Raw genomic sequence first — 27,543 nt, forward strand, 5'->3', positions numbered from 1 at the left:
GGGAAAAACTGAATAAACTCCAGAGACTGGTGGCTTGAGTATAACGGGGGCGATATCATCGACCCCGACAGTTGCGTTAGAAGTCATGCTAAATCCACCATCACTTCATATACCGGTGGAAAGAGAAAATACCGGCTCAGGAACAATAACGATTGGAGAGGAAGTCCCTGTAGGATTATGGAAACACCTATGTCGGAATCAACTCTGAGCAAAGATGGTTCCAAGGTTTCACTTCCACAAGCCATTTGAGACTTGAGTAGAGAATCAAAGCCAATGGGAGGAAAAGTTTGATACCCTGGAAAGATGGAGCTTGGTATGGTTTATGGACGGCTCCAAAATGGCCAGAGGGACGGGAGCAGGAATATATGAACTCAGACTCAGTTGGAGTGCAAGCGACAGTCTGGGGAGTTTTTCCACTGTATTTCAAGCAGAAATTTTCGCGATATTGGCGTGTTTACCTGAGAATGTAGCTACGTAAACATAAACTCATATACTTATTCTCTGGCAGTCAAGTAGCAATTAAGGCTTTAGACACGCACAAGGTAAGTTTAAAACTTGTGTGAGAATGTTTACAAATGTTAACTCAAATGGTTTACACATACTGTGTTGGGTGCCTAGACACAAATGCATTGACGAAAATGAGAAAGCTGATGAATTTGCTAGGAAGGAATCCGAAATAGAGTTCATTTGTCCAGAGCGCCTGTCTGGCATATGTCCCAGTGAGGTCAAGGGGTTCTGGATAATAGACTGAATCGAAACATAGAAAGTACTGGTCTTCAAGGCCAAAGCAAAGCTATGAGAAGGAATTTATGGAGTATCATTTGTAGAAAAGAACAAATGTGTTGCCGAGCTTCAACAAAATTCATCCCAGGAAAGTGACGGGACTTATAAAGGGACACTGCCACTTTAGGAAATATTTATACAATCTAAGGCTTTTAGTTAGTCACATCTGCAAGAATGTGACTTGGGGATGCAACTTCTCTGCATATCCTGGGCGGGCGTCCAGGATTTGCTCATAGAATGACGTTCCTGGGAAAACCCTTTCTGAAATCCAAGGAGCTGAGAGAAGTGTTGGCAAGCAAGCTATTGGACTGTGTAAAAAGGACAAAACTACTTGCTGAATAGGACAGAACAGTGGGACGCACAATAGGCCTTATAACGCCGCAGTGAACTTGAACAGAAGCAATCACAGGTATAAGAAGAAGGAGAAGGTTAATGGGTTATGTTTCTTTTTGCTAAATAATGTAATTATTTTTTATTCCACATATAAGAAAATTTATTTTTTTAATATTATATTTCTTGACTCGTATAGAAGTCACTTTTTAATATATGTATATAAACTGTTTCTATTTAATACATTTTCTATTGGATGTTAGCTGAATTTCTGTTGAGTTTTTTTTAAACATACATTGGTGTGCCGTCAAGCGACAGTTTTGGATTATCCATATGCCCCTGTATATAAACGTAGTAAAAACGTAGTAATATCATTTTAACTGTGTACTGTTTCTGGATAAGTAAAATGATTTGCAAATCTAAGATTTAGTCCTATTTGATTAAACATTAATTTGCGCTGCAATTTTATTTTCAAAAGATCGTAAAACTATGTCCAATAAATCTAGGTTATTACATTTTTAATATTAGTAGAGTGGTCTTCTGAATGACATAAATTGGTGCGTCAGAAAGTTACTATGAATAAAAATTGTATATTTTTTATATGTGCTATTACTTTTTGTGGAAAAAGTGTAAACAGCCACAAAAGGGCTAGGACATCGCAATCATAGGATTAGTTAAAATATTTTGAACAAATGTTATTTTGTGAAAATGATATTTTCCACAGAAAATGTTTGCCCCTAAGTACAGGCAGTGTTTTTGGAGAGGTTTCGTACCAGTCAGCAGTGACAATCAGTGTCAAATATAAATAACGGTTTAAAAACATGATTTTGTTTATTAAATTACATTACTTTTATGTTGTAGGTTACAAAATCCATCACATTTGCTTATAATAGTAGGTATATATACAGAATTCTTCAATACAAACTACAAAACATAATTTTTATGAAAAACAAAAATATAATAAATAAATCTATCTACATATTTAATGTATTATGTCTTTCTAGAAGAGAATACTGTTTTATGTATAAAGGTAGTATGTACAACTATTGTATTTTACATGATATTTAATATAAACCGTTGGAATAGATCTAACACAATACTGTCTGCATTACTAAATACAATTTTCATTTCTATTTTATTATATTTTAAAATTACCAAAATAATATTGATGTATAAAGCTATACGTAGTTCCTAATTTAGACTCTTATTTTCTAACAAGCCTAATCAAGCCTGTGACTTAGCGAAATATATTATCAGTTAACATAAACTTCCTCATACTCATAATTTAGCACTCGGTTAACTACTACGTTTTTAAAATATTTTTGGTTTTAATAATTTCGGAACTTTTACTAAATTTCAGTTCATCCACATTTGCTTCCAAGATAATAATAATCGGCTTACAATACCATGTCAAAATTGATAAGCTATCAGTAGCTGCATTCTTAATTGCAGCACTTTGATAATATAAAAAAATAAATTGTGTGAATATACTGTTCTCTGAGTACATCCCTATTTACATATTTCACAGTTAATCTTCAGTTATAATAAAATTAATTTAAATATAAACCGTTATTACATGTGAATTTTTAACCGAGCAATACCTTTATGCACTTTGAAAATTTTTTAGGACAATATCAGTGGTAAAATGTATCAGCATACACAGTATTAATTCTTTGCCCATAAACTTGAGGAACTGTCTGTTGATAATTTGGAACTTGGGACTGCACTAGTAAATTTGATGGTGTAGCAAATGCCATAGTGGTCTTGAGGGGTCTAGGTGGTAGAGGATCTCCAAAACTAACACTACTGGGTGGAAGATATTCATAACCATTTTCGTCAACTGGTGGTCGGCCTCCTAAAGTAATAGAATGTTATGAGTTTCAATGGTTAAATTAAACAATAATTAGTAACAACGCTAACAACGCAACGAGATCGTTTAATAATATTTAAATTATTGCTTGTCTTTACATATTCAGGCAGGCAGGCTTGGCTTGGCAGAATTCAGGGAGGCTGGATCAATTAGAGATCTTAAACACTTTAGCCGTCCTTCAATAAGTCGTTCAACACAAAAGATTGAAGCAGTTCGTGAGAGTGTTGCTGAGTGGGATTAGGTTTTTTACTATTTATTGGGACTTTTTCGCATGTTAAAAAAATATAAAAAATGTTAAAGAAACCTTTGCGGAAAAGGAGTCAAGTGATATTTTTAATAATATTTTTTTGCCTAACCCAAAATCACATTCTGAAATAACCAGACCAATAAAAAATATGCAGCACTATATCACGCACTTCAACTGAAGATTCTGGTGCAAAAAGGGAATAGGTCTACTTATTTGAAAAACGCAGTTGTAGGTGCAGATGGTCTTAATAGTAACGGGCTATAGACAAGAATGGAACAAAATTTTAATGTTTTTTATTTCTTTTTTACACCATATAACCGTTGAGTTCTTGTGATTGGTGTTTGTTCTAATAACTATTTGTTTGTATATTGTATACTATTGTTTTTGGAAATCTAATAATTTTGTGTACGGAAAAACGTTTTGAATGCTACTTTTCCACGTCTCCACGTGGGTAAATTTAAAAATAAAAAGATAAATAATAACATATGCACATTTTTCATTCTTGCATAATAAATAGATCATAATAAATCATTAATGAGTTTTTGGTCATATAATTACTATATGCGAATGTTATAAATACCTACTAATTTAAAAAATTTCTCCTCTCCTGAATAATTGTTATTCCATTCTTACACCAGTTTCAACAATTATAGTTAATGTTTCGAAAAATTAATCTTTCCTGGTTATGGAAATTTGTAATAACGCAATTTTTTTACTAGGTTTGTTAGTTTGAATTTGTTTCAATTCATCTGCTACCATAGCTAGAGCTTCCATAGCTTTCATATGATGCATGTGGGACTCAACCAAGTGAAGTAGCTATCAACGAGTGTTATGATGTCAAAACATGGCTTTCATACATTTATATGAAAAAAATGTTAAATGAGCTCATTGCAGTTACTGGAATGAACCATAATAGGGCTATATTCGACAGCGAAGAATTGTGTGAGTTAATACTATTACTGAAGGTGTTTCAATAACAAAACGTGTACTACTGATAGATTTACTTCTTTCCTTTCGAAAAACTAGTTCATATTCGAGTTGGACGTAGTAAAGGAAATAGGAAAAACATAAAGTTTCTAAGCTAATGATTTTTCAAACTTATAATGATTACATTGTACTAAAACCATATTTCTAGGGATCACCATGGATCTTTTGCAATATAAACTAGAACCATCAATTTTGATCGCGGATTCACGTTCGACGGGGTTTTAACCATATAAATGAACATTTGAATATAGAAACAATTTTTTTAAATTTTTCCTAGCACTTTTTCGTGAATTTTTGCAATTTTTGACCTGTTTTTTGAGTTTAGGAAATTCCTATGATGTGATAGCTCAATTCTGACACCGGATTCGTGATCAGGAGGCAAAAATACTACGGATAACACATGTCGCATTAAAAGTACAGACAACTTTTTTTTTGTGTGGCTGTGTATCAATTATTCAATTATTTACTTAAACTCGGCACAAAAAAATTATAATTTTCATTAATATTAAAATAACGGCATTTTAAATGTCCTATTTGTACATATTTATTGTTAGATTGGACTAAAGTCACACTTTACTATCAGTTTATCACCAATTTAGTATAACATGGTCATATTGTATTGAATCACACACATCTAACACTCAAATCAATATAATAATAACTCTTGGCAGAACTCTTGTTGTACTTGCATTGTTTTCAAATTATCAAGCTGTATTATTAACTATAAGTCCGAGTATTACTGATTCGAATATGCAGAAAGTAGATCCTCTTTTATATGTTTATAGTCTTTTTTTCGCGAGTGAAGTCGTATGTTGTGGTATGTGTATTATGAGAGAGTGAAGAGATTTAAACTACCATATGACAACTAAGATCAAAAGAGATAGACATAGTGACCACAAGTCAGAGAATATTGGTGAATCCAATATTCAGTCGCGAAAAAAAGCCTTATGTTTTGTTTACTGTGAGTTGGTAAGACTACCTTTATTCAGTCACATTTTTCCTAGGTATGATTTCTACTTGCTATTGAAATATAGTTCCTACCTAACAACGGATGATTGAAATCAAATACAGGTGGCTGTGGCGGTTCAGGGCTAGGAACAGCTGCTGGAAGTAAATTTGGGGCTGCCTGAACTGGTGGAAGAAGCGGTGCTTTGAAAGAAGATCTGGGATTAGCCCTCACCCTTGAATATCCTATGGATCCTGATCCCAATGCATAGGCGCCTGAAATTTAATTACAAAAGAATTTTTTTTATAATAACAGTGAAAGTAAGCTAAAACTGTTTACTTCATGAATTCCAAGATGCAGCTTTTTGGGAAGTTTTAGGAAGCGCTGACGGATCAGTTCAAGAATTTTTCAAACAACATAACTTATAAATTACAAATATTATTAATTTTCCATATTCGGAAACTTGCTTCTAAGAATATTTATGAACGTATGAAAGAAAATCATTAAGTAACGAGAGTTGCTTAATGACATTGTTATCAGAGTGCTTAAAGAAACAATGATTTATGCCTTATCTTTTGGCAAAATCCATTTATAATAGTAGTATAGTGATCTACTTTGCCATAATCTTGTGGAAGTTGCACTAGGTGTTTTACAATTAAGGAAATCGATGTCAAAATACAGATAACAAATTTCTGTAAGCAATTCCAACTACTTTAACGACATTTTATTAAATAATAAACATACCTCCTCCTAAGTCAATAACCCCCAAGGAACCGGATCCTAGAAATACTGCTCCTCTCTCTGCTGGAACATTGGCGGCCACTGCATTTATTGGTATAGCTGGTGGTGGTACCGGAGGAATGATGGCGGTAGCAAGTGACTGTGGTGGCACATTGTCTTGAGCTTCTTGAACGGGTTTGTCGATAGAATTGGACACAATATAATTTAAGGATGCGATTTCATGTAATTGAGGCCCGCGATGTCGCGCGCCTGTTAGATCTACATTCAGGTCGATGTCGGATTGTTTGTAGTGTTGTATTGGGAGAACATCATCTGCAGAGAAAAGTAAAATTAACTGCAACCGCGTACTGTCGAACGGCATTAACAAAATGTATTTTTTATGATTAGCAATTTTAATAGCGAATAATGATTATCTAGATACACGGGTAAAGGGTTATGGATTTTGTTATATGTTTAAAGAATGTAATTTGGAAGGCAGTCTTTAGATCTGTGAATCATACCAACTTTGCCTAATACATATAAGAAAATTCATGGCAAAAAATTGTTCTTGTAATGTAAATCGAAGCGTATGGCTATGAGGTAAGTGTATATACATATACACCAATCTAGTACAACAAAAAGGAAAACCTGTATAAAATGAAAAAATAGATTAAATCGAAGAGAAGTAGATCTAGTTAAAATGAATACATCCTCTCGAAAACTATACGTGATTCTAATACCATACGGTCTAATAAAATTGCTAGTTCATAAAAAAGTATAGGAAAGAAAGCTACTGAGAGTATATTTTAGAAAGATTAAAAGTAACATGTGTACAGCGGAATCGTAAACAACGAAGTTTGCTGCTACCAAGCTAGCAGTAGTGCACATGTCATGTTACCAAATGTACAGGGGTATTCATATAACAGTCTACTCCCCCTTATCTTTTATTGTCTTTCTGCTAGGAAAAATTATTCTTGGTAATATTCTTGCGAGCTTGAATAAATATATAATACAATTGAACGTTGCGTTTTGGAGAAAGAATCTATACATTCGTAGTTTCTCGGATTCCTCTCCTTTTTCTGATTACAGGAATATATACATGTCATGTATTTGCTTTGATAGTTTACAAGGTATTTTGGTTTATTTACTAATTCTGTACACAGTCAAGATTGCCACGGAACCAGTGCGAGGGTGTGTTTTCTTCTGTTAAAATTACTTAATAAATATTTAAATTCTCTGTAAACAAAAAATATCTTTTATTTTTTTTTTTGTAATGTCCACCTTATTGATAGTACTAACTTCGTTCAATATTCTCCACCTTATCTCATAGAATTTATGAAATCATTCTGTTTATTTTATCCTCCAGAATCCCCCATGGAAAGAACTGTATGGAAATTAAATTAGTTCGTGGTGGGGTGCATATGAAAAACTTAATTAAGAAATTGTCTCTTGTCTACGATACGATTATTATAAAAAAACCTTTTATGTTACAGTATTTTTTGTTAATAAGATGTTAAAAGATTTGTTAAATAAATTTAGTTCCCGAAAACAATAAATATGCAGTAGTCCAATGGCAATCTTGATTTTATCTGTCGAAAGTCAATAAATAAACCAAAATTATGTATATCACCATAATTATAGAAAGGAGATCATTGCAACAAGCAACAATATACAGGACGTTATATTTAAAAAACACAAGTCTTAAATACAATAACTGTTTTATATATATTTCTTTGAAATTGTCAGAAAATTTCCTAAAACGTTAGTCTTTATCTTTTTTGTGTGATGTAAAATATATTGCAACTAAATCTAAATCCTTACGTAATTGGAAAAAAGGCTTAAATGCCTTAAAGAGGTCTGACAATTACAAGATTTTATTTTCTTAATAAAAAAACACTTCATAAAAAATCGTGCAACTTTTGTAATCCAGAATTTTTTATAACTCTTAAAACAAAAAAGTTATTGGGGGGGGGGGTGTTCAAAATATAGTGAATCACCCTGTAGGTACATCATTTTGAAAAACCTTAAAAAATTCAAGGAAACTATGATAATTGTTGAATGTATGGATATAATTATTAATAATTTTCGCATGCAAAGATTAACTTTTTCGTTCGATATTTACCTACTCCAGGGGCGTAGAGGTCGGTGTTTCGTAAGGGAACGCCTACACCTTTTCCATATGATTCGACATCTACACCACCTATCTGAAGATTATTTCCTAAAGGGTAACTCGTTTGAAATGATCCTCTTGCCCGTCTTGGGTTACTCGCCTCCTCACATTTACTTAACGTAAACAGAGCTAGGAGAAATATCAAAACCTGCAAAAAGAAACATTCCGTGAGATTCAAAAAGTCGACATCAGATCGTAAACTGTTGTTGTGTAGGTTTTACAATAAAATACTTTTACAGTATAAAAGGAGACTCATTTATAATTAAACACAATTTTTAACTACAGTTAATTAAATACTTATAGGTAAAGTTCTAAGTGCAAAGCGACACCTGTGCTAAATTAAAAACGCATTCGGATGGAAAAGATTGACATTTCTGCTTGGATTTTATTATAATTCCCAATACAAGACAGATGTGGATTGAATTGTACTGCTTTGGGAATCTGAAATAAGTTTATAAAACTTAGTAAAATGATTGGTAAGGCCTACATCAGCGCTAAATTACCATCAATAATAATTGTACTTTTGCATATTTTATTGCATTTTATTGCATTGCAGTTGATACGCTTCCGATCTGTTCACACGCATCGACAATACACGAATAATTCTTGATGACCTGATTATATTTTGCATGTTCTATATTAATTCAATTTGTTTACTCTCATTTAAATATAATCAGTTTGTCTGAATATGCATATTAGCATCTTCTCCAAGAATAGATAGTCTAGTTACTCAGGGTTTTTACCTTTATAACAGAACTGATTGACGTTAAATTTTGACTGAATGTGGGGAATACCTCAAGGAACAAAACTTATATAGTGCCGAAGTGTGCTTTTGCCCTGGGAGTGTTTCCCACCCCTTCTTGGGGGTGGAAATTTTTACGCCCAAAATAACTACATGAATCGATAGAGGAGTTAATTTTAAGTAACAAATGTTATATAAAGTTTTTTGGATAATCCAATACTTTTCGAGTAATTCGTCATTGAAAATGTTGATTTTTTACTGAAAAAGTGCTTGTTTTCAGAGAGCTTTTTACAAATAACTCTGAAACCATTGGATTTAAGGAAAAGTTGTAATGAACAAAAAGAAAGGTAATAAAAAACAAATCTAATGGTATTTTGTTTTTTTCTAATTGCAATATAAACCGAGTTATGGATTTTTAAACATTATTAAATTGGAACCAGTTAACGTTAAATAACGCCAAATCCATAAATATTAGGAAAAAACTATTTGAACCTTTTCTAAAGTACTTTGAAAAAACTTTAAAATGAGCTGTTTTAAAAGTCTTTAAAATCAAAATTAACGGAAATATGATCGAAATAACATGGTAGTCTTATTTTTTTAAGAAAAAATTAATAAACAAATCAGTGCCTTTGGCGACAGAATTAAAATTAAATGCAATCCATTTACAGGTTTCTTCATTTATGTTCTAAGAATATGTTCTGGGTCTTTGGCTCACTTACAAAGCATGATTTCGAAAAAAAACTTAATTTTTGAAAATGTTAATTTTTAAAATTCTTGAAAAAAATCGACTTTTACCCTGTAACTTAAAAATTAAAGTGTGTACGAAAAAAATACAAGTGTAAAAAAATTTTGCTTTATCTTTGCTGAAAATTTTGCTTTTTTCATTATTCCTCTAGAATTAATATTAATAGAGATATCGCCATTTTAAGTTATCATATGAATGAGAGAACCGTCCTTTTCGAGCACTTTAAACCCTTCAAACTTAAAAATGAAGGGCTTAAAAAAGATCAACTCAACAGTTTACGTAGCCCTTACAATTCCCTGCAAAATGAGCCTTTGTGTGATTAAAAATCTTAAAAAGTAAGAAAATTATCGTCAAAAAAATAAACACGTGTATAGGTGATAATTTTAGGATTTAGGAATATATGTAAATATATAAATAAATGTAAGGGGCAATTTTTAAGGGTTGAAAAGTTGCAATCAATTCAAAATTATTTTATAAGAAGGGAATAAATGTGTATTTAATACGAATGCACATTTAAAATGTTTCTAGTCTTTCAATAATATTTTTTCATTTTATTTTCGAAAGAAGGGATATTTTCAAGGGTTGAAAAGTTGCAATCGATAAAAAAATATTTTTTAATCAAGAAATCAATTTTAATTTGATAAAAATGCATGATTAAAACGTTTCAAGTTGAAAACAAAATTTTATATTATTTTCATCCAATAAGGGGTGGTTTTTCCGGGTTAAAAATTCGGGATACATTAAGTTTCATGTTAGATAGCACATGAAATTACTCATACTGCATAAATAAAAAAGATTTGATTACATAAAATGCTTAAATTCGTATTTTTTCTTTTTTTTTCCAATAAGGGGTGGTTTTCACCCCTTAAGAACAAAAATCACATCTAGCGCATATACTTATAAGTTTTGAAGTGAATCGATGCAGTTATAAAAAATTCGGAGGTATTACTATATTTTCAGCTACAGTAATTGGGCTAATATTATAAAATAGAAAAGTACTACAAAGCTGACAAAAAAATTCTTAACTGCGTGCTAATTTTTGATTACGTTGTATTAATTATTTCTTCGTACTGATGCGAAAAATTAAATTTTTGCGTTTCCAAATTTTATCCTTATTAGTATTTATTTAATTATTCAACGAGTTGCCTTCACAGTTTGTTAAATATGAAATGATTAGAAATATAAATATTACCTATTACTCATAGGGAGTATAAAAATAGACGTAAGTATTCTTTGGGGGTCATATAGAATATTTCATCTGTATTCAGTAAATCTTAGTCAGATTATTATCAAAATAAATTAACTACATTTGCAATTGAAATTTATTGCTATAGTGTTTCTTAATCAAATTATGTATAATTTACATAACTATGTACCGTTTTTTAATTAGAGATATTAAAGTAATTACTTAGAGTAGAGTAAATAGGTTAACACGTACAATTAATAAAGTAGTGTGATATTTAATTCGTTTCTTGAGCGATTTGAAATATCTACCAATAATATCTCCTCTTAAATTTAACTTTATTAAAACTTAACAGAAAATTTTTATTGATATTAAGAAATGCTAAAAAGCGTTTAAAATTAGAAATATATTTTTAGAATGTTGGTTCCTTTAAATATTTCTGTTATAATTAAATAACAAATTTGAATTCACGTATCAATGTTTTTTATGTTATTTGTAATCTGCTATATTTAGGATGCCTCTTTTGGAAAATAAAGAAAAACCACTGAAACTTAACTTAATATTTTCTGCATTTTTCTGTCCAATCGTCAGGTAACGCCCGAAATACTTCGAAATGTTCGTTCGGAAGTGGTGCAAAGATTTTATTATTGTATGGAAGCAAAGGGAAACCAATTTGAATATTTAGTAAAATAAAATTCTTTCATTCATTGATATTTTGTCATTTTATTGTCATATCCAAATCAAAATTTAAAAAGTCGTGTGTCGTCGTGAGCAGAATTGAAAAAGCTTTAAAATGAGGCGTCATTTAACATAGGGTGGCAAAATTTAAGAGTATTTTAGGCTCCTGCATAAGGGGTAGGTAGCTTTCAAGATACCAAAACTTACGCCAACGCGTAACGTAACATTTGCCTGGATTCGATAATGACTAAAGAGTATTACATTAGAGGGGGTACGTAGTGTAGTATTAGATTATGTACTTTTGAAGTAAGTTCTTATAATTTAGATTTACCTGTGTTTTGTTCTCTTTTTCATTTACGCTTAATGAAACCCAAGAACAGTTTTAACTTGAACATATTATTAGATTGTCTACTATCTCTACTATACTACCTAGTACATCAACCTTTTGCTTTATAGAGAGAGATTAGTTAATACCACAAAATTAAATATGGCAATCAAAATAGAAACAGAATAAGGTATAGATGTGAATTTTTGTCAAGGGAGAAGGCGTCTGACCTCCCCATAGCGTACGCCAATGGTAATATAAATTTATTTCTGTTGCATATGTCAACCAGCGTAAACGTAACTACCACTATTACTTCTGTTAAAATCTACGTCGCAAAATTGCTAAACTTTGTAGGCGTCTAATAACATCTATTAACCTTTATTTAGTTACTTAGTTTGTGGAACACAAGTGTAATATGTTTAATGAAAGCTCAACTTATGTAAATATTCAGGTCTTTGACATATTTACTTATAGAAGCAGCACATGCATAAAAATGATTACCCATTTCCGAGTAACATGAAATGTATACTTTGCTCAACTTTATTGTTTATAGTTTATAATTTTTCCATGTAGATAACCTTGTCAGCTCATAAGCTTTCACGGCCGATTGTAGTTCTTGAGTTCATATTTCCGGGGTTTGTTCTAAGTATACTTTCCACTTTGTTATCTCGTACGTTGGTTTTTGTTCACCACGAGGATACTAATAACTAAAGCGAATACACAGACAATAAGCTACAAAGTATAAAATCATTTGAAAACTATTCCATTGCATTAAATAACTTTAGAACAGAAAGAAATTAGTAATTATTATTTTTATAAAAGTGTCCTTCATATATATATATATGATTTCTAATGTGTGGAAATAACATATCATTTGCAGCATAGAGCGACACATAAAAATATTCGAATGTCTGTAAGTCAGAAAACAAGATTTTGGACCTATTAGGTTGGCCATGAATTCGCGGTGGGACATTAAAACCAAAGAATCGTAAAAACAAGAAATTATTAAATATGTATTTTCATATACTGTTTCATAAGTTTCAACAGTGATTCTTCTGAATATATAAAAAATAAATCACATATTTTCTAAAACGTTTCCTCAGAGTTTTCCGAACTTAAGAGATTGGACGGGAACTTTTTCATGGATGGACTACAGTTCCTCTACATTAGCAGAGCTTTGAGGAGCTTTAACTTTGAAAAAATAGTTATTTGACGTCGCAGAGAGTTTTCTTCTAAATTTTATACCAAAATACATGTACTTGAATTCTATTCGCAGAATTAACCGTTCCTGGTTGAATGTCGGAAAACCATAAAAATGTTTTAAGAAATTTGTAAACAGTGGAGCATAGGTGAAGAAGAGTGAAGCTTAGAATTTTGCATAGGTTCACATTTTTTAAATAAATATAGCGATAGTGAGATGTACAGATGTATTTCCAGTTATTGAAAAATTAGTGCAAAATTACATTATCTTGGTCTCTTCAAATCTGTAAAGGATTTTCTAATATCATTTTTTTTGAGAGTTGAAACTGTTCAGTTACCTCCTACTTCCCACGTCACTGGTTAGTTTTTGTTCATATTTTACATGTAGGTAGTTAGTAGGCGAAAACCGAACTACTTCAATTTTAAAGTAAGGTATTACATACCTTGTAACGAGTATAACAGTAATAAGCACATACTCGTAGTGACTTATTCTGAACTTTTTTATATTTTTTATATAAAATAGATTGCCTTCTAAAATACACATTAGTAGTTTTTTACCCAAGACGAATGCACGTTTCAGCTTGCAAAGTAATGCTTATGGTATCTAGTGTTTAATAAATTTATAATATATTTTTTCTGCAGGAATATCAAAAGATATCTACTTGAGTATCTTTTGATAGTTGATATTAGTCAATTAATACTTGTAACGCGTTTTTAAGTTGTTATATTTCAAATTTTGTAAATAGAACTAAGTCTAGATGGCCTAGCCATGCTTAAATCTTGCTTTTACACATCGATAAAAGGCTTGTCATATATTTTTAATTTTAGAAATATTTAAGCATATTGCAATAAAGCTCTGTTATTGCATTTATAAGCACATGTTTGTCCATTGATTGAGAACTCAGGGTCGAATAACGTACAATTCTTTGATATAGGTACATACATATTTTTGTTAGCATATTTGCATTAATTTATGACTACTGTTAATACAACAATCGTTAATATTGCAACATTTACTTACAAGTTTCAGTTAAATAATATAATGTATAATAATAAGTAATCTTATTAATGGTTGTTTGTACAGGCAATATTAACTCAACTGTTGGATGCAGAAAAAAGAAGCTATGAAGCCTTAAAGCTAGTTCTCATGGATGTTAAATCGCGGATTTCTATCGGAATTTCGCAGTTTCCAAAAAGTGGATTGCAAGTAGTTTCCATGTAATGGGAATTTCGGTTTGTTTGGTTCCCACTTTTTAGTAATTGATTACTTTTAAATTGTTTCTTTGGTGTAAGTTAGATTGTAGTTTTCGTTATGTTTTCTGTATATTGTTTACTTTATGAGTAAAAATTGAGGTAAGTCATAAAAAATATTTTAGATTTCTGTTTTGTTCACAAAAACCACAAAACTCTCATAAGATCGAGCTCAATATACAATAAACCTCAGGTAATGACAAAGAGGGTGAACTTCTCAAAAAAGTAAATTTAAATAATTAATTTAAATAATTTAAATAAAAAATTGTGAAGTTCGGGTAAAAATACCTCAAAGAATTTTGCATTCATGAGAACCAATCTTTAGATCCAAATACCTATTTTGATCAGTATGTCACAATGAATTAAAAATGTTTTCTTATAATATCAAATTTTAGTACTTGATTATCTTATTGTTAGAAATAAACTTATAAGGGTTTATTTATCGAACGAATTGATTGTTTTCAGGTGATATTGCAACTACCCTGCTTGATCAACTTTTAATAGCAGATAAGATAGAAATTAACTAAATGAATTCATATAAACATGTCAGTATTTGCAGATGCTTTCAAGATACAAAATAATGAATATTAATAAAGGAATATAACTTTTTCAAAAAAAAAAAAAAAACGGAGGTATCATGTAAAAATATTATGTCATTCATAGTTAATATTGCTATTTTTGTTATTTCATAAATATTCTAGTATAACAATTTTTGCAATACTTTTGAATTTTATATATTTTGCTTCACAATCTTTGACGGCTTCTCATAATCACCAGTCAATGAGAAGCTGCTTCAAAAATAAAAAAAAAATGGAGGCGAGCTCTTGGAATGATGTACCACCTTGTCAAAAATCTATAAGGTGCATAAGGCTCGTGGAAAATTAAAAACGAAACATGCATAATAATTTGAATAAAATCGTTTCAGTTATGTTTTACAATTTCCAAAATGAAAAATTTTTCGTTAAACCTGAATCATGTATTTGAAAATGTAGGCATTATTATCAACTCATGTTAATTCAAGCTGAAAATACTTGGACTTTTAAGAATAAAACCTAACTATATAGAGCTGAAAAATAATTTGAAGTAACAATTGCATTATTTTTTATTGTAACAATAATTAGGTATGTAATGTGGCATAGTAAGTGTAATAGGTCATTATAAAACTATAATTAGCTGTACAAAAACGTAATTAACCATTATTCCCATGACTCGCGACTAGGGTTTCTGATTTCTCGACCTAATTTTTTTCTCGGGACTCGAGAATTCTCGACTAGGAATTCCCGGGAATTCTCGAATTCTCGAGAAATTTCTAAAACTTAAAAAAGTCATAATTTTAATATTGCAATGCGAAATATAAACATGCTATTATACTTAACAATCATCATCAACATTTATTATTTATCCAGTATTTTTTATTAATTAATTATGTTTCTACTTCTACTAACAAAACTAAATTAAACTTTGAGTATCTTCTTCCTGAAACCTTTAATTTGTTTTTTTTTATTAAACACTTCCAATATACTTATGTTTCTTCCAATAATGAATAATAATCATTAATCATGCAGTCTTTTACTTAAACAAATAGTAGATAAGGAATGTAACCGTAGAAATCTTTAAAAAAAAAACAAGCTTTAATTTAAAGATACAGAAGCGTTCTTCCTATTAATTTATTACATACAGGGTGATTCACAACTTATCCAAAAAAATTTGGGAATAGATGCGGCATGAGAAATGGAATCAATATTGTAAAAAAAATTTTGTAAAATCCTTATAGTTTCCGAGAAAAAAAATATTGAAGTTATAGTACATTCAACCACTACATAACTGGACAACTGTAGTCTCTAGCATCATTCGCCACGTGGCCTCAGCGACTCCGAATACTGAATTCGGATTTTGCAATCGTCGTTGCGATATTTACCTGTTATCTGTGGTGTTTACAATAGGTTTTTAGTAGTTAGTGTCAAAAATGGGTAGTTAGTGTCAAAAATGGTTTGCGTGTACTCGGAGTTGATGGATATCGTTTTAATTTATGGTGAAGCATTTGTGTTATGGTGAAACAAGACAACATTTGTGTTAGTTCGTAGAAACTGAGTACAACGGACCCAAATGTGTTTACACATTGGTGGATAAAATTTTGAACAATTGTTGTAACATCGGGTATGTCAAATGATTTTATTATTTAAAAACACAAATTAATTTTATTAATAATTAATAAAGGCAAAATCATTTGAATTTGCCGATATCAAATAGGTGCGATAAAATTTTATTTACATATTTCTTTCCTTGCGAAAGTTTTTGTCCGTTTTTATCACACCGCCATGCCGGTCGCATTGTGCGAGGTCAGGTTTTACAGTGGACCAGTTTCCAGTGCCGTGCAGAAGTGTATTTTTAAATCATTTTCGAACTGCCCTTTTTGATTTTTTCTTTACAAAATTGTATTTGTAAGGGTCCCCTGTACATCCAGAATTTTTTTGGATACGTTCTGAATCACCCTATATAATCACCATCTTTTAATTAACAAAACAAAAATAAAATAATCAACTAAAGGAACAGGAACTAAATATTTCAGAATCAACTTCAACATTAGGTATCTGCTAATAAAATTTCTACAGTCTTATAAAAATAGTACATTAAAAAAATAAGAATCATCAAAGTAGACTAAAGCCTAAAAACTTAAAATAAATAAATCATGAGCTAGTCGAGAAACCACCTTAACCGCTCGGCTATTTGTCGAGAAACAAATTATTGAACGCATGAACGAAAGGAACGTGCAGCGGGGCGCGGCGCGAGAGGAGAGGGCATAGACAAGCACAAATAATCCAAAAACTCCAGTCAAGAACTTAAGACGCGCGTGATTTTTAAATTTCTCGATTTCTCGATTTCTCGACACTTTTTTCTCGTCTCGAATAAGGCCGGATTTCCCGGGAATTCTCGCTTCGAGAAGTCTCGACCAGAAACCCTACTCTTGACTCTTGACAGTGGTGTGTGTTTGTTGTAGCAGGTGTTCCATAAACATTATGAGAAATTTGTAATGTTTTATTTGTATTAAACGTCTTGTTTCAAATATAATTGATCTAATCTCGCTTATGCTTTTGTAAAAGTATCTTTACTCTCATTATAGTATAAATAAAATGTCTTTTATTTTGTTGTTCTTGAACAGTTTCAATTTGATCTTGAAATTTTTATTTAACCAACAAAAATGCATGAAACAAAAAATGTAGAAGGTGTTTTCTAAAACTGTATTATAACTTCGGGAGGTTGTCCATTGGATCTTTTTACTTAAAAGCCTTAACTGTCGAAACCTGAGTTAATAAGTTAACTATGTAGAGATAAAAATCCATTGGACTGGTTTAGAAATCAGTGTCGGGGAGATATTGAGTTATTATATTTTAATTAAATCTGAATAAACTATACAATTGATTAAACTGGAAATAAATTCAGAACTATTCGTTTAAAAAAAAGATATAGAAATTTTATAAATCTAAAGTTCTCAGAAATAATGAAAAGTCATTTGATCACATCGATATGAAAAATCATATAATATTCCATACTTTCACTAATAGCTAAAAGCCCAAGAAAAAGTACGAGTTAGTTCATCCTGCAGGTCGTAGTATTGACTGTTTATGTTTAGAGGGCTTGAGAAACAGGACGAAAATTACGGTGGACAGACTGGAAAGCCTGGTATGTTGCACATCGAAGATTTCTATATATATAATTGAAAAAAATTAAAAATTTGTCGAAGTAGTCGAAATTTTCATAGTAAGGTATGAGCATTATTGACTCAAGACCATTTCAACAGAGTAAAATTGTTTGAATGGAGCAAAAGGAACGCATTGCAAATTTCGCAAAATTCAGAATGCACCATAAAATTTTTTCTCTAATCACAGAACTTCTCATTCTATTAAACAAGCTGTCTATCATGTCGTGAGTAAGATAGTCGACCAGCCTGAACAGAGTAGTAAGTAATTATATGGCTATTAGCTATTATGATCTGTGACCTATATAGATTCTTCGATGATGACATGATATTTTTTTTGGAAAAAATTATACTCTGGGATTCTCTACTGTCTAATTTAATTGAAAGTCAGTAAACAGTTTTATGTCTGACATTCAGTCAAATATGGGGTTTGTTTGTTCTACGTCAATGGTTTGTATCACTTGATTATTTATACACATACCTATATTTATGCTGTTTATTTTACATTTATTTTTTTATGTTGCAACAAAAGCAGTACAATTTAGGGAAGATACAATATTTAAGTATATACAATATTTATATGGTTATGGTTTATATTAAAATTGGATTGCATAAATGAATTAGATCCTTTCCGCAAAAATTAAATCAATAAACTGCCCCTTACATTAGCTAAATTTTGTGGTTTACAAAATGTAAAAATACACGTTATATGTGCAAAAAAATGTAAATTTCCTGGTTAGCAAATTTCTTCAGAAATAATAGAGCAAAACTGACATTTCCCTTAAAAAAAAAGATATTGCAGCAACTCACTGTAACACTTGATATCTACATGTCACTTTTGAAGTGATTGCAGAGAAACGACTGTTTCCTTTTAGTTAACACATGAGAGAATACCGCTTATTTCAAAATTAGATATCATGTGGAAGTGAAGTGAAGTGCAAAATAGAACGATTACCAAATTGACTATCTGTATATTCGTATATATACATACTTGACCAAGAAAGATTAATTATTTTAATTAAGAAAAGCAATTTTTAGTATATTTCCTAGTGTTTTTTTTAAATTCATTTAATTAAATATAATAAATATATTAACAGTAAAAAACTAGTAAAAGCAAGAAATTTATCAAATTGATGAAAAACCTGAATCAATACAGTTTTAAAAAATATTCGACATGGCTATTGATGTGGATATTATCAATTTTAACTTGTATTGCTCATACTATAGTTCCACCTGATTTGCCCTACCAAATAGATATTCTATGGTGCCTATTACTGAATTTCCATTAAATGTATGACTCAGAAATGTAAGGATCACCGGTGAGACGTTGACCTTGTGAATAAGTGCAATCGTAATTCGTAACGCTGTTTACAAAATTTACAATAATTCACCATGAAAAGTTTCTATCCGCAAAATGAAAATACGGCAGTTTTGAAATCACATAACAACGCATAGTGTTTTTAATATAATGAAGTAAAATCGAAATACGAGTTATCTGGTTTTAAACTATGTACATAAAGTCGCTGAAAAAAACGTATCTAACAAATTGAAGTTTATAATAATATTTGCAGACAGTCTCATTTTTTTCGTTCAGTTCATTACGTATTATTAATCAATATAGAGGTTTTTATAAGCAAAGTTGATCAGGTCACAATAAAATTGGTAAATTTTAATTTAATATGGTTTATAGTTCTATTGTGTAAAGTATGATCGTTATTTTACTGTAGATATATGTTGAAAGTACAATAGAATCAAATTAAACTTTTTTTACTAGGTTATGTAGGATAGGACAAAAAGAAAAGATGAAGGGTAAAATAATAAAGAAACTATGCACAATAGAAGGTATGTGCAAATATGTTAGGGGCCATTTAAAAGAAAGAATTAGTCAAAAAATACCTAAAAGAAGTAATATCTTCTGCTTTAAGTTTCTTTGCGAGAAACTGCACTAGGGATCTTTACTTTCCGACCAGGTGACTAAATGGACTTTTAATTTCGAGAATAGTACATGTATGTACCTATTGTTTAATACAATCCAGTGAGCTTCTGATGGATTAAACAGTCTGGACGTATGTAAATTTCTATTGTTGACATATCTGAGATAATATGAATGTTTACTTTTGAAATACATATGTTGTATTTTTCGGTCACTGATTTTTCAAATTATCCTTGACCAATTATTGGATACAGTGATTGACCTTGACACGTCAGTAGATATCAACTAAAATATAAATGTAAAGTAAGTTAATAAAAAATATACCTATAATACTAGCACTATTACCCTTGACGATTGCATAAAGGAATATTTCAAAATCTATAATTACCTAAATCATTAACACTAAACGTAAATTCTATATTTTTCTTGAAATTGAAGTCATATTTGTCAGATACAGAAGTAAACTTTTAAGTTAAATTTTGTCTCAGTACAATAATTTATCACTTCCGTGACATATTGTGTTTAAGGCGATCAGGTAATCACATCTTTGCTGGAAAATTTGGATCTGATTCTGATTTAGGAAACCACAAAGTAATATTTCAATGTTACAATGTTAAAATTATGGAGGACTATTCAAGAGGCAAATTAAAACGAACAATTAAAGGCTTTGGTGAAAAAAGTAGACAATACTTTTTATTCAAATTTATTTTTTTATAATATACCTACCTAATGCAGTTCATAATGATGTGACAGTAGCAAAAATCGGAAGGTTTCGGATATGCTCAGTTATTATTCCAAAATATTTGTTGGACGGGGAAGGGTGCATATTGTTATAAGATTTACGCAATTCAGCTTTAATTTCGAGAAAAACCTTTTGACAATTTACTAGGTGTAGTTAGAAGAACAGAAATTCAGTCAGTTTTAATCTAATGCAACCAAGTAGAGATTCGCCATTTACTTACTTTGTTATATTAATTATTGTCTTATTTTTTAAAATAAATATGTGAACTAGATAAATCTTGTTTGATATAAAAAGAAGCAGAAAATTTGGCACCGGTTTAAATTTTCAAAAATATTTTGTAAAGCGTAGTCAAAAGTGAAAGTTTTCTTATGAAAGGGCGTCCCAAAATTCATACAAGAAATAATTTTGATAGAAAACAGGTATTTAATAACAAATTGTAAATTTTTTCTTGATTCATTAAGTACACACTATAAGGTTATGTATTGAATTAGCATAACAATAAAAGGCTTTCGCGGCTTTTCGCACTCTTTTCATGAAATTTTCCATGACCGTTTGGCATCAATGCGATTGAATTTCCTTGATTCAACCCTCAATTTCTTCCTTTAAGGTATGGGTGGTCATAGGCCTGTTGGTATAAACACTCCACTTAAAAAAAAAACCAGAGAAAAAGGTCCAATGGCGTTATATCGTATGATTTGGGCGGTCAATTCTGATTACCAAAACGGGAAATAACACTACCAGGAAATAACTCATGCAGTAATTGAATTGTTTCTCGGGCTGTACGCATGTATCATCATATGGTTGAAACCACGTATCGTCTACATCCGTATCTTGAAATTTGTTACAAATGTCGTCACATTTTCGCCGAGAAAAAAAATTCTGATTGTTACACTGAACTTACGAAATATTTCCCATATTATTCGTTTATTATTTTTCTAATTATCGGTTTATATATGAAGATTATATCATAAATTCATATATTTCTCAAGTACGGAAATGCAGTGAATCAACACTTTAAAGAGAAACCAACCGTGGCATCTTTTGTTGTGTTTCAACACCATAACCGTGCAGTAAGTAATTATTCCTCACGGAAAATTTAACCTCTAGTCATAGACATGTGCGATAAATAAAGTGAATGTAATATTTAATTACAGGAAATTAATAAACTAAATTATAAAAGAATATTGTCTGCGTATTAGAAAATAATTGAAGCAATTAAGCGGAGTTTGAAAGTATGCAAATAAACTTTATTGAAAAATTCCTTCAGCTAAGAACGTGTCTTGTCCTATTATAATACAATTAAAGGGAATATAAAGTTATAACTCAATTATATATGGTTTTTTTAGTTCTTTTAATATGTTTGTAACAACATGAGTTTTCCTGGAAGAATATAGTAATTATGTTTGAAACAAATTTTGTGATATGAAAGAATATTAAAATATTAAGCAACTTTCTTTTTCACTAAGTAGCATTATTTTCTTTCATTTATTCCCTCCTTCCTGCCTTTAGTATTAATTATTTTTTTCTTCACAGTTTAACCCAATTCCTTTTCATACTGCATCTATATCTGGCTATTTTTCTGCGTTTTTTTTTGTTTTTTTGGTTAATGTCCTCTTTGATGAACTTGCCACTCGTCTTTGACAAAATTCTATATGCATATTTTATTCTTCTGCACAATGTGTGTTGTCCTGCCTCTATTTTTGCTATACTTACGTTATTTCATTCACATTGTTCCATTATCTTAAAAACTTAGTATTCTCCTTAATTTTTCTTCTACTTTTTGGCTTTGATTTATTGGCATGATTTTTTACTTTTTCTATATTAACGTTTTCCTTTTCTAGTTATATGTCGGAAAATTTCAATGCTTTAGTCATTTGAGTTAAGTGTTTTATGATCGTTAATATCAAATTTATGACGATACTCTACGATATGTTGCTCTGTCACTATGAGTACCTTATGGTCGTTCTTCATTCATTTCAGTTCATTTTGTCTTTATAATGGATATTTATTTGTAGGAATATTAGCGGAAATTAATAATAACCTAGTAACAGTTTTAAAAATTTGGACTTCGGTATGGGAATAGCATGTAATGAAAGAAATACATCTGAAAAATATTGGGCTTCTTGAGGAAAAACATATTTAGAAATAAGCACACATATTCTTAAATTGCCATGACACTGTATGTATAAAGCCTAGGATAAATAACTTCCAGAAGGAAATACTTAATAAATAAAAAAATCTATATCCTGAAGCTTACATAAACATAAAAACGACGGAACACAAAAGTTATTTATATACCTAGTAGAAGTAAAATGCCTTGTAATAGCATTAAGACTGCAATACTCCACTGCCTCGACATACACTACAGTTAGTTACGGCTATTGGGCATACAAAATATTATTCAAAGCAGTATTATATAACAAATAGGGAAAATAGGCATACTAATAATTGCACTTTTCATTACTGATAACTCTATAGTAAAGCGTATTAATTTACGAAAGGCTATTAATTTTTCTATCGAAACGTTAACTAGATTATTTTTGTGAAATCTGAATGAGGAAGTAATGACTATGAATACTTTATAATTTAACAATGATTAAGATACTAAAACAACACCTATCTGAATTTTTAGCAACAAATGCTAATTATTTTCCTCAGTAGCTTGGATGACAAATTATAAATAATTAAATCTAAACGGCAGTCCATTAGCATTTGCAAGGAGATTGTAACTTTTAATGAGAACTGTATATTCAATTAATATACAGCTGCTTAATGAATAAGGCATGATGAAGAAAAAGATTAACATTTGTTCCAATGCTAATGAAAAATGTTCTTTTTTAATTCATTAAAAGCCACCATAAATTAAAACGATATCCAGCAACTCCAAGTTGCTACACACTTAAGCCATTTTTGACACCTGAAAAACTAATGTAAACACTATCGCAAAAAAGTTAATACTAAAATCGGATTTAAGTATTCGGAATCGCCTGGGGCTATGTGGAGAGGGAGAGAGAGCGCATTTCGTACACCGATGTAAGGGTAGTAAATACTAGAACTTCAATATTTTTGTCGGAAACTATAAGGATTTTACAAAAAATTATTTACGATATTGACTCCATTTTTCATGACGCATCTATTCCCATTTTTTTTTAAATAAGTTGTGAATCACCCTGTATAAACATTTCTGAAACATTTAACACAGTGAGTTAAATAAAAAAACTTAGCGAACTATCAAAAACTAACGAACAAAAAAAATTATATAATTCAAGATATTTTCTTGTAACGTGCAAGGAATTATTATTTTTACGCTTTCTACTATTAACACTAGTGAGATAACTAATCGTGCATCGCATTGTTTGCTAATTCCTCAAACTTTCAGCACACTTGCATATCAGAATCGTAAAAAAATTTCGACATAGTAGAACATATCGATTTTTATGTATGCACAAGATGTGCTCTTAAATTGAAGAAAACCTTTATTTCCTCTCTAGACTTGAAATTGAAGTTGAATTCATCTCATACAACGTATGAAATGATTCAGCAACTGTAAGAGAACGTTAAAATGTTATTGTTGTTTCTTAGAACTATCAACGATATGCAACGCCGCGCCGCAAACAATTTTTGTATACTATGTAGAGTAGAATTTGCGCAGTTATATTAACATCGGCATCCAGAAGAAAATAATTATATAAATGCTTACAAAAAAGTCTCTGGGATAAATCAGAGATTAAATAAATATTCACAGATATCATTTTATTAAACTGCTAAAGGAACCATAAGACAAAAAGATAGGAGACTAGTATCAGTGAAATTCTATTTATAATAATTAAATATTTAAAATTTTAAGCTGACATCTAATTGCTATTGTTCCATTTTTGAATTAACTGTTTTTAACTATCGTAAAATCTGGCAAATTTATAGTTAGTGCTTTTGTTACAAATATAGATGACATAATTTATATAAATATTATCTCCCACATTTTCTGTAGATCTTTGAATCTACGAAAATATCAAGGATTTTAATCCATGAGAGAATTTTAGATTTGGGGAGTATTGTTTCATATTACAAATCGCCGTTTACAAATATTAATACTAATAAAAGTAATATTTTTTTATTATTTAAAAATACGCGAATTTGTCGAGTGATTTATGTTGAAAACAAATTAATGCGTATAAATAATTGTCGTAGCAACATCAAATGTGCCCTTGAATAGTAAACAAATTGAAAAAGTCCACAATGTTTGTTATAATTCATTAGTACAGCTGTTAAAAGCTCATTGAAGCATTACAACAAATATTTAAATATTTATCTGAGTAATGAAAAATTTTTGTCATTGACCGATTAGTTGAATTAATAAATATTCTTTTATTGTTTTTTTTTTATATAAATAAATATTATGCATAATTTTTAATGATTTACTTCCTTCTTTTAAATATCGTAAACATGTAGTCCAAAAATTACTAAGGATTATTGCAACTGAAATGTTAGTCACAATAAAAATAACGGCGTTTCATAATGAAAAAGTATTTCTGAGTTTTGTAAACTTGTAAATTCACACAAAATACGAACAATGTAATTTCAAGGCTGGTACAAGAAAGGCATAAGCTCACATTTTTAGAAAATGCGATTTCTGCGGTAAACAATCCGGATAAAATTGAGAAACAGACTTGTAAAACGTTATTTACTCATTATTACAAAATTTCAGGTAAAAATGTTTTGCTCAAATACTGCTTTGAGTATAAAGTTTCAGTTTTCACTAAAAATAGGAGAAAAAGTATGTCTCAAGACATAAGTCAATTTGTAAGTGCATATTACTTACAGACATAAAAATATTGATGAAAAATTATTATTATTGAAAGAGGATAAAATATAAATAGTTATATTAAGGCCCGGTACTTTGAGTCTCGGTTAAGACTCGATTAACTAATCAGGCGATTAGAATGTGAATATACATTATAGAATAAATTATAATATGTACAGTCTAATCGTGCGTTTACTTAACCAAGGCTTAACCAAGACTCAAAGTACCGGGCCTAAGTATTTTCGTTATACATTCAATTTTGTGATAACAACAAAAAACTCTCTCTAACAAACCTACTTTAATGTCAACAAGCTCTAGTCAGTTATCTTCTCAAACTTATCAATTTAAACCCTAAGACCAATATTTATAGCAGAAGAATTATACAACATTGATGAAACAGTAGTCTACATTGAAGCAAATGAAGATAATCTGGAAGCATCTGCTGATAAACAAGAAAAATTACAAACACAAGATCTAAAAAAAATCTAAGAAATCAGCAAACCATGTCTACAAAAAAAGTCTCCATCTGGACGATGGATAACAAAATTATGCAGAGTTAAACATATAGGACTAATATAAATTGTCCTCACTAAATTATATACTAAAAGCAAAACAATGTTGTTGTACCAAGAAACCCTAATGCTTCCTTAATAAACGAAATTAGCGATCAGGTTACTCCAAAAATCTTCAGTTCAGTTATGAAAAGAATATCACAACAGCTCATTCAGCAGATGAATATCTGTTAATTAAGTTTTCCTTACACAGAAAACACCAATAAATATCATAAACACTAAATGATTATTAAAATTTTAATATTTTCCTTGTAACTCTTTGTATTAAAGAAAAGTTTTTAATAACCGGTAACGATTTTATCTGAACTTTAGAAAAGGTCGCGAAGATAAAGACTCAAAATGACTCAAATGAGTTCACAGCTAATATCGATAATAAAATCACATTCATTTATATTTTTCCGATAAACAACAAAAACTCTTTATTAAAAGTATAAAAGAAAAACTTCAGAATCACAATTCAAACAAAATTAATAATTTGTTCTCTTAAAAAATTACAGATGTTATTAGAGACTCTGACAAACAAGACAAGGCGAATTATTATCATATTTATAAATCTGGTTATAAAAGTAGATACCTACAACCACAAATTATTCTCTGAAAAGAAATTATTATTGATCAAACATAACTAAAGATGTTAATAATAATAATTATTATTATTATTAATAACAATAATATTGCTGCAGCTGAATTCGCCATTGTTCTTAAATTTAAAGGATTATAGTGTAGATGAGTTTAAAAATACCTTCAAGAAGTTTCAGAGGTTGTACATGTGGCAACTTCGTTTTTAATACCTGACAAGTCACGAAGATAATACTTGTATGAATTGGTGTATAAACGATTACACGATTGGTGTATTTGAATAGTTGAGTGACATCGAACTTAAACAATTTTCTAAGCCGCTTATATGAAGTGGTACCCTCCAGATCTAGGATACTGTAACAAAAAATCAAGTGTTCATCAATCTCAGAGTGTGATTGAACGTCGACCCTGGTATTATTTGGAAGTAACCAGGGCGACGTTCCTGTCCAGTACTCATATCAATCACTTATTACAAATTTAAAAGTTGTCGAGTAATTAAAACAAATAAAGTAATATTTACAATTCAAAACATTGTTAAAAATTTTTGCAAGACAAGGCTCAAACCCAGATCGTCAATCTAGCGTTAGACTAGGCGGTACATGTTTTAAAGTAGAGTGCCAATGAAGGAAAGTATTGTAATCTTAGACCTGGTAAGTACTCGGAATACCAAAGGTATTTTTCGAAAAATTATCCCGGATGTCCCAGTACATTTAGTGTAAATGACGGTTAACTTTGATCAACTACGTAACTAATTGACCAATCGATCTGTTTTTTTTAAAGAAGCGTCTTTCCAAGAACTTTTAAAACCTGCTTTAAAAAATTTGATTTGATTGAATATTCACAAAGTTATTCTAATTGTTTATAAGTACAAAAATTCGACTAATGTTTAAACAAGCACCAGAGCTCTCCTAATTGACGGATTCGAATTTTCCAAAAAGCGTTTGAAAGCTTGAGAGCCCTTCTATATGTGATTAAATTTTCAAGTATCTAAGGGCCTTGGTTTTTGCTATGCAAAATTTTGAAAATTTGCAATTTTTTTTTC

At 30.2% G+C, this 27,543-nt stretch overlaps 1 protein-coding gene across 1 annotated transcript in view; it reads right to left on the reverse strand.

Annotated features, from left to right (window-relative positions):
- Positions 1-1,947: 1,947 nt before the first annotated feature.
- Positions 1,948-27,543, reverse strand: part of LOC108903646 — a 37,289-nt gene continuing 11,693 nt past the window's right edge. The window contains exons 2-5 of the mRNA XM_018705887.1: positions 8,006-8,201; positions 5,908-6,216; positions 5,259-5,438; positions 1,948-2,968 (exon numbers count right to left, since the gene is read on the reverse strand). Coding sequence (XP_018561403.1) covers positions 2,748-2,968; positions 5,259-5,438; positions 5,908-6,216; positions 8,006-8,201 — 906 coding nt within the window. The 3' untranslated portion in view covers positions 1,948-2,747. The remainder of the gene's footprint in view (positions 2,969-5,258; positions 5,439-5,907; positions 6,217-8,005; positions 8,202-27,543) is intronic.

The sequence above is a fragment of the Anoplophora glabripennis genome, unplaced genomic scaffold (genome assembly GCF_000390285.2).
Source record: "Anoplophora glabripennis isolate ALB-LARVAE unplaced genomic scaffold, Agla_2.0 scaffold56, whole genome shotgun sequence".
In the NCBI taxonomy this organism is placed as follows: domain Eukaryota; kingdom Metazoa; phylum Arthropoda; class Insecta; order Coleoptera; family Cerambycidae; genus Anoplophora; species Anoplophora glabripennis.